At 42.5% G+C, this 8,069-nt stretch overlaps 1 protein-coding gene across 1 annotated transcript in view; it reads right to left on the reverse strand.

Annotated features, from left to right (window-relative positions):
* Positions 1-331: 331 nt before the first annotated feature.
* htr5ab (5-hydroxytryptamine (serotonin) receptor 5A, genome duplicate b) overlaps positions 332-8,069 on the reverse strand; it is a 10,131-nt gene continuing 2,393 nt past the window's right edge. The window contains exons 2-3 of the mRNA XM_005912371.2: positions 6,017-6,791; positions 332-3,711 (exon numbers count right to left, since the gene is read on the reverse strand). Coding sequence (XP_005912433.1) covers positions 3,379-3,711; positions 6,017-6,724 — 1,041 coding nt within the window. The 5' untranslated portion in view covers positions 6,725-6,791 and the 3' untranslated portion in view covers positions 332-3,378. The remainder of the gene's footprint in view (positions 3,712-6,016; positions 6,792-8,069) is intronic.

The raw sequence follows: 8,069 nt of genomic DNA on the forward strand, positions 1-8,069 counted from the left end.
AAAGGTTCAGGTCTGCCATAGTGCACCAGAACTGGACTGAAAATCAGTGGCAGCAGGTCTTAGTAATGATTCAGATTTGAAAATTTTGGTTCAAGTTATCTTCAGAGGTCAGGAGAAAGGTACAATGTCGAGCATCTGCAGCAGGGGTGGGCAATTCCAGGCCTCAAGGGCCGGTGTCCTGCAGGTTTTAGATCTCACCTTGGGTCAACACCCCTGAATCACATGATTAGTTCGTTACCAGGCCTCTGGAGAACTTCAGGACATGTTGGGGAGCTAATTTAGCCATTTAAATCAGCTGTGTTGGTTCAAGGACACATCTAAAATCTGCAGGGACACCGGCCCTCGAGGCCTGGAGTTGCCCACCCCTGATCTACAGCCATCTGTAAAACTGTGGAGGAGCTGTCATGGCTTAGTGCTTGATTTCAGTCAGTGTTGTTGTCGATCCAGACCAAACTGGTGGAATTATGAAAATGGAAAATATTTTGAGCCACGATGCAATATTATCTGGACAATGTCTGGCTTCTTTCAGCACGACAATGATCCCAAACATTAAAGCTCTTTGGAGCAACTGTTGTGGTGATTTGATACAGAAATACAATTGAATTGAACTGAAACACACTGGCAGTGCAGTATAACTCGGACAGAAAAACACAAAGAGGAACACGGATCATTGATCCGTGTTCCTCTGACACTGATCATTGATCCGTGTTCCTCTGGTCATTGATCAATCTCCACAGAGCCCGGACCTCAGCATTATCGAAGCAGCGTGGGATCATCTTGAGGAAATATAGAAGACAAGGCAGCCAACATCTAAAAAAGAGCTTTCAGGAAACCTGGAAAACTATTCCTGAAGAAATGAAAAGTTTCCCAAGAGAGTTCAGGTTGTGCGTTCAAGCCAAATATTGTCTTTCAAGATCATTAGAATTAACTCAGATTTTGCATTAAATACTGTATTTTCATTTATGTTTGCACATCTCAATAATTCACTGCACCTATTTCTGACATTTCCTAACAAATTCTTTTAAAAAACTGTGGGGCAGCTGAAGAATTTGCATAATACTGTAGGGCATTTTGTTTTTTTGTATTGAAAATCCATTTCTCATATTTGATTCCTCACAACACAGTCTATTTCACAAAAAGTAAAGGTTCATTAACCGATTCCACAGTGGGGAATGATTATGTAGAAAGTAATTTATGCAGGAAAACAGGGGAGTGATACAAAAAGATCTAAAAATGGAAAACACTAAAATCAGCTCTATCATCTCTGTGTTTTGTGTCTGTTTTTTTTTTTTTTGAGCTGTTCATGGATGTTGGTCACTTGACAGGTTTTCTTACTCCTGTAACCCTCATACTACAGTATAATCAAGTTTAACGCCCCTATTTTTATAGCTCAATTCAATTCCGACTGACGTGTTGGAATCTATTATTGTGATAATGCTTTGAGCGGCTTTGCAACACTCAAAAGATCTTTTGTATCCATCTGTTATTGGAATAGGAGTAAGATGTAATCATTTGTGGCTGCAGCTTCTCAACAAAGGATTTATTCAAACAAATGAAAATAATGTCTTGTGTGGCTATTTTTCTCCGCTTTCATTAAACCCTCACTAGTGTGTAGACAAAGTGCAGGAAATATTAGTGTGTAGCTCGTCAGCACTAGAGGACAGAATGCACATTTATCAGCAAGCATGTCTGAATGAATTTTATGTGATACCACAGCGTGTATCTAGCTCAAAGGTAGACGGTTTTTCAACAGTTTTCCTAGAGGGTTGTGTACTACAACCCATCTTTTCTATAATTAGATAAAATCCTTTGCTTGAGATGTTACTGACGATGAGTATTTTGATGTGTTACAGCACAAATTCCCCAGCTGGTTCTCAATTTATCATTTATGAAGTTCAGCTCGCTCAGCTCTACCCGACTTTTCTGAAATTTTATTCCAGCTCTACTTTTTAATCTCAGCAGGCTCACACATGATGAAATTGTTGACAAGCACGTTAACACGCATTTCTCGTTAACAAGCTTGAAATGAGCGAGGCGGGAGAAAGCTAACATGTAGACAGCGCCGTACCTGCTGCTGCCGCCGCAGCACAACCAATTTATTTTCCTTCTTGCGGACATATTAGCTCAGTCCAGCTGTGAGGTTACTTTCTCTAATAGACAGACCAAAAAAAACTGAAAGACTTTTCTTTCTTTTTTCTTACAAACACAGTTTCTGGTTATCATTATAGACTACATAAAAATAGATGGGACCTCTGGGTTTTTATGGCTAATTTATGCTCGCCAGATTGGTCTCTTTGCACAAAAAGAGTGATGCCGCTACAGCTCCTTACCATCTATGGACCCAGTATGCTCGCCGTAACCTTTAGTGTTTTTCCATTGCCGCAAAATCGTCATATGGCAAGCGTAAACGGATGCAGGTGTGCGATTTCTGTCAGTATACAAAGCGACCAATTTGGCAGGTATAATGGGGCCCTTATATAAGTGCTGAGGGCACAAGTACTCGCCACAGTGTTCTCCTGAACAACAGGTGTCGGCCTTCAGAGAGAACCTCCACTGCAGTGCTGGTATAAGAGGAGATGTCAAAACCAGAAGCAAAGAAGCCTCCCTCTGTAAAATCTGTGAATCGCCAAGCTTCTGTACTTATATATCATTAAAATGCTGCTAAAAGATTGATTTGTGTCTTGACCCTGGCTGCGGCACCTGGTTAGAAAAACCCAGAGGTACTCGAACAGCTGAAACAACACCAAAGGGTGTGCCAGCACTGATGATGACACTTTTGGCCCATGGTGCCATTCGTGGCTGTGAGAACTGTGTCTAAATGCGCTCTCATAGTGTTTGAATTCCTTAAACCTGCATCTTTCCTACTGGCCAGCAGCGAACAACTTCTCTGGTTGTGACAAGTAGTCAGACTGTACAGCACTCCATGAGAACCCACCCACCCCCACCCAATGTACACTTGAGATACAGGCTCGGTAAACGTTTGGCTACTGAGTTCTTGGTCTCTAATGCTATTTTTAAATCCTCTCCAAAGCAGCATGGTGTTCATTTTGAAAATTGTGGTTCCATTTATAGCAAAAATAGACAATAATGCTGGGTGTGGTTTTGGGCACTGCTTGCATAGCGTCCTGGGGTTCAGGAGTCCCATCCAACACTTCTGCCACTTCTGGTTTCCAAAAACCATACTTGCAGTCACCAAAACACTGAACTCCCGGCTTCAAAACATTCGTCTACAGCCCATTATGGTGACTGTTATATACAGCGTTAGGCTACCGTCCACCTGATAGTGATGGAGTAGCCGACACAGATTCGTCATGAGAAGTAGGCTAACACTGTGGAGCAGATGCTGGTGTAGCGTGTCGGCCAAGCTTGCAGAACGGCTTATCGCTGCCTGGAAAAGAGGTTCCTCAGGGCATTGTTGTAGTTCTTATTAAATGCGGTGTATATAAGTGGGTTAAAGAAGGAGTTGGAGTAGCCCAGCCACAAGAAGATGCTCTTCCAGATAGGTGGGATGTCGCAGGAACACAGCGGGACGATGAGCTCGGTGATGAAGAAGGGGATCCAGCAGAGCACAAACACGCCAATCAGAATGCCTACCATCAGCGCAGCCTTCTTCTCCTTCTGCTCGCGCCACGTGTCCCCGTCTGTCTGGAAGGTCACGGTGGCGTGGCGCACAGTAAACACCATCTGGGGCTGCTGTGTCTCCTCCTTTACCTAGGAGACAGCCAATCAGGAAATAAATCACTTAACCCATTGAATTATTAATCAATCTGGGAAATCTGATTAGCTCTTAAATAAGCAAAGCAATGTCTTCTACAATGCAGGTCAGAGATAAGCAAATGTGGAAGTGAAAATGTTGAGGCTGCTCAGCAGAAGATGGATATTAGGCTGGTGGGGAAATGATGTGTGGATCAGCTGGTTGATCAACAAGCCACACTCTCTCTCTCTCTCACTCTCTCTCTCTCTCACACACACACACACACACACACACACACACACACACACACACACACACACACATCAACACACACACACACAACACACACACACACACACACACACACACACACACACACACATCACACACACAGAGAGAGAGAGAGAATCTAAAGCCAGAGCTGTGTTTTAATCTGCAGTTTCCAGAAGCCCATTTTCTCCATTTTGCAAACACAAGCACAGCCAGGAAGAGAAATGTCAACATTTATCCTCTGACTTTCTCCTCTCTTACTGTCGCCTGGTGGATCTCAAGGCCGACGTTATTTCTTGTTCATCCGGTTAAGTTCAGGTCGCAGCATTTATAAAGACAAACTATCTGTCGAAATGTGTTGGAAGAAAAGCAGAAAGGACAACAGTCTAGACTGTTGTGTCCTGTACAACATTTAAGCAAGAACCTGCACTCCGGTACAGGAACTTTTACTTTCTGGAGTAAATTTAGTTGAATCAATACAGGTCACTGTACAATATAACGGATGAGATAGACGAAGCAAATCCTTTTACAGCAGAGGCCAGGAGTTAAAAGCATATTGCCGCTGGCATGGAGGCTTATAATTTAAGAAATGGTTCAATATAATAGTAAAAGATGCAGCTGCTAAAATGGGCACTTATATAACTGCAAGTATGCCTTTATATACAGCAGGTGAATGAGTCTAAGATGTGTAAAAAGTTCAAGTTTTTAAGCGTTTAATCCAATGATTAATCCTTAGGTAAGTTTAAGCGATTGCATGAGGTAAATATCAGCGTATTAGTTTAGAATCTGTTTCGTGAGTGCACAGGAACAAGAAGCTGGCTTACAGCTAATGTTTGTGCAGTTATTTTATGTTTGGGCTAAAATATAAAATGCTGTCAACACAGTTTGACAGTAAATTTTTACTGAAAGCTTGAACACAGTCCAAAAGACTGATGCATTAGGATTTGTGGAGTCATTCAAGCCATTTTCTTGAGGCTTTTGGCATTCTCAAGTTATCTGTGCAACTAGGTCAGGAATCTTACCTCAGTGAACTCTATTTCTGGTGCATTGTGTGTTTATGTATGTGTGTGAGTGGGTGTTTTTAATGGATCAGTGTAGGAAGTTTATTATCTTGGATGCTGATGCCACTTGCTCACATCATACATCGGTGCAGGCACACTGGAGGGCTCGGTGTATGCTTGGAAATGATTAGAGCAAACTTTGACGAAATACTGAGCGACATAAAACGTAACCAGTGGTGGATATGTCTGTGGAAAACAAAAATCACAAATTAGACATATTCCGCGTTGTATAATTGCTATAGCTGGATGAATGATTGTCTGTGTAATGAAACTTGACACGAACGTTCATCAAAGCAATAACAGATTTGGATAATTTACTGGGTGATCGGCCCACCTTGACCAAGAGTTAAGAATTTTGTCACGCTTGCATAACAAATGTGTATCTTGAGGAATTGGGAAAATTATGGACATTAAATAAATGAAATTAATAAATGAGATAAATAAAATCCCAACACTTTGCTTTTTTTTTTTTGTTTTTACTTCTGTGGCTGCTTGCTAAAGCCTGAGAATCCCTGGATGCTAAATGACTTTATAAGTAGCCTTTCATAGTTTAAGGAAAAGGATTGTTTTTGTAAGACTGTAAAAGTAGCATAATCTATCACTGATGTGTTGTAAACCCAAGTGAAAAGAAAACTTCCCTGATTAAATGTTTGCTTAATGGAGACCTTTTGTATCTGCTGATTATAATAACACCAAAGCCAGATGCATGTTTCATGAAAGATGCCGGAGGTAGTATTTATAGTTTTCTACCTTCTACCTACGCACATTAACAGTCTGATGGTGATGAGCAGGATGGCTTTATGCTCACACACCGGATACTTATGTTTCCCTGATCACATCAGAGTAATTTATCAGCCAATAAAAAAAATAAAAAAAACGCACAGCAATCCATATTTGCAGGTCAGAGGCAATAGCTGGTTGATGAAGGAAAGGGAGAGCGGTGATACTGTAACCTACGTGAGGAGTTATTATATAAAATTAAAGTAATTACCTCAGCCATGGGAGTGATTGTGTTGGACTTGCGGGAGCCAATCCGAAATTTGGCAGCCTTGTAGATCTTCCAATAAACAAAGAGAACCACACAAAGAGGGAGGTAAAACGCCCCAAAGGTGGAGAAAATGGTGTAGGAAGGCTCCTGGCTCACCTGGCACTTCATTCCCTCTGAGTAAGTCTCTCCCCAGCCGAAGAGCGGTGACAAGGAGATGATAGAGGACAGTAGCCAAGTGAGCGCTATCATCACATTGGAGATCTTTTTGCGTGTCTTGAGTGTGTACTGCAGGTGTCTAGTGATGGACCAGTAGCGGTCCAGCGCAATGGCCGTCACGTTCCAGATGCTGGCTGTGCAGCAGAGCACGTCGAATGAGATCCACACCTGGCACAGGACGCGCCCCAGTTTCCACAGTCTGCCGTTCAGCTCGTGGACAAGGCTTAGGGGCATGACCAGAGCAGCCACCATCACATCTGAGATGGCCATCGAAGCCACCAGGTTGTGGGGCACTCGGTGAAACGTTCTCACCCTCAGGATGGTGACCAGCACCAGCAAGTTCCACACGAAGGTGGCCACCACCAGCATCGCCAGTAAAGTGAGAGTGAGAACGCTGAAGACAGAAAAGGGGCGGTAGATGTTTCCTCCGGAGTCATGGCCGTCCAAAGCTCCAGTGAAGTTGACTGTGAGCGTGCTGGTGTTAGGGTACGTCATGGTAGCTGCTCACAGCCCTGCAGCCAAAGACGATTCAGCGACAGCGTCTGCAGACAGCTCATGCATTCTGCAGCAGGGTGAGAGAAAAAGACACAGATTTAAACCTTAACAGTGCCCTACACACTAAAGGTTAAAGATGCAGTGCTCAAATAATTAGTAGCTTTTACTTCTGGGTTTGCACGAGTGTGCAAATGCACCAGTCTGCACCTATGTGTCATTGACCAAAGAGGTAGTTCAGTGATTTGTTCACAATAGTAAAAGGCACTTGAGCTCCTCATTTCAGTTGTCGAGCAACCTGCCTACAACTTTCAAGTGCAATTTCATCTGCTGTTAAAAAGGCTCAAAAGTACTCGGGGACATCTCTGGTCAGGAAAAGGCCATAAATATTCAGTTTTATCATCCCACTGCTGTCCTTTGATTTCCATCAGAGTGAGGCCTGTTGCACAATGGACAGTTTTAAGTGGAGTCTTTGTTGCAGACTCATTTGGGAAGATCTCATTTTTAATTGAGAGATCCCACCGTTAAGCATTGCGGAGCTGTGTGCTTTCTGTTGTCGCAGGAAGGGGAATCTGTTTCACTTTGAACGAGACTGTGTGGTTGAGAGACCCTCCGCATTACCATACAACTGTCTCAGTTTCAAGCTCGGAATGAAAAGATTTGACATGCCAGCTCTATCAATAGATTCACAGGAGAGGCTCGGCGAGCTGCTCTACACAATTTTCAACAGTGCAGAAACAATGAATCCTAAAACACCAGCCACTTCAACTCTGACAGCTGGCTGTTTGTAAAGTATTGATCTGTACAGCTCGCAACTACTGTAAACACTCTGAAGAGACCAACTCTCTCACCAGAGAAAAAGTTCGATAAATGGCCACATTACCAACAAACTTGAAAAATATACAAACACATTTGCCTAACATTAAAAATCTTTACTGGTTTGTTTATCCACAGGACTCTGCTATGATAGCCAATACACAGCTGACTCACAGGAGCCTCATTTTTAGCAGCATCTCTTGGGGCAATAATGATTTCATGCATCGTGTTTTGGGACACATATTCAGACAAACCTAATTTAGCAATGTTAATTTTAGTCATTAATCATGAGTCCTTATTTATACATTCACAGTTTAAATTACTCTTCCTGCTTTAGCATATTCCTATGACTTATTCTGTCTTTCGGGAATCCTCCCAAGCTTTTTAAAAGCACAGATCACAGTTTCTGAGCTTGACCCAGTGTACCGGAGCCATTTAAAGCAGATTTGTACCTGTGATGTGGAATATTGAATAAAAGCATTCATTTTGCATGGCTCTCCTTCTAGCTCGGGGTTTTTTTTTTTTTTTTTTT

This window comes from Haplochromis burtoni, unplaced genomic scaffold, assembly GCF_018398535.1.
Source record: "Haplochromis burtoni strain Fernald_Lab_line unplaced genomic scaffold, NCSU_Asbu1 Contig_1, whole genome shotgun sequence".
NCBI lineage: Eukaryota > Metazoa > Chordata > Actinopteri > Cichliformes > Cichlidae > Haplochromis > Haplochromis burtoni.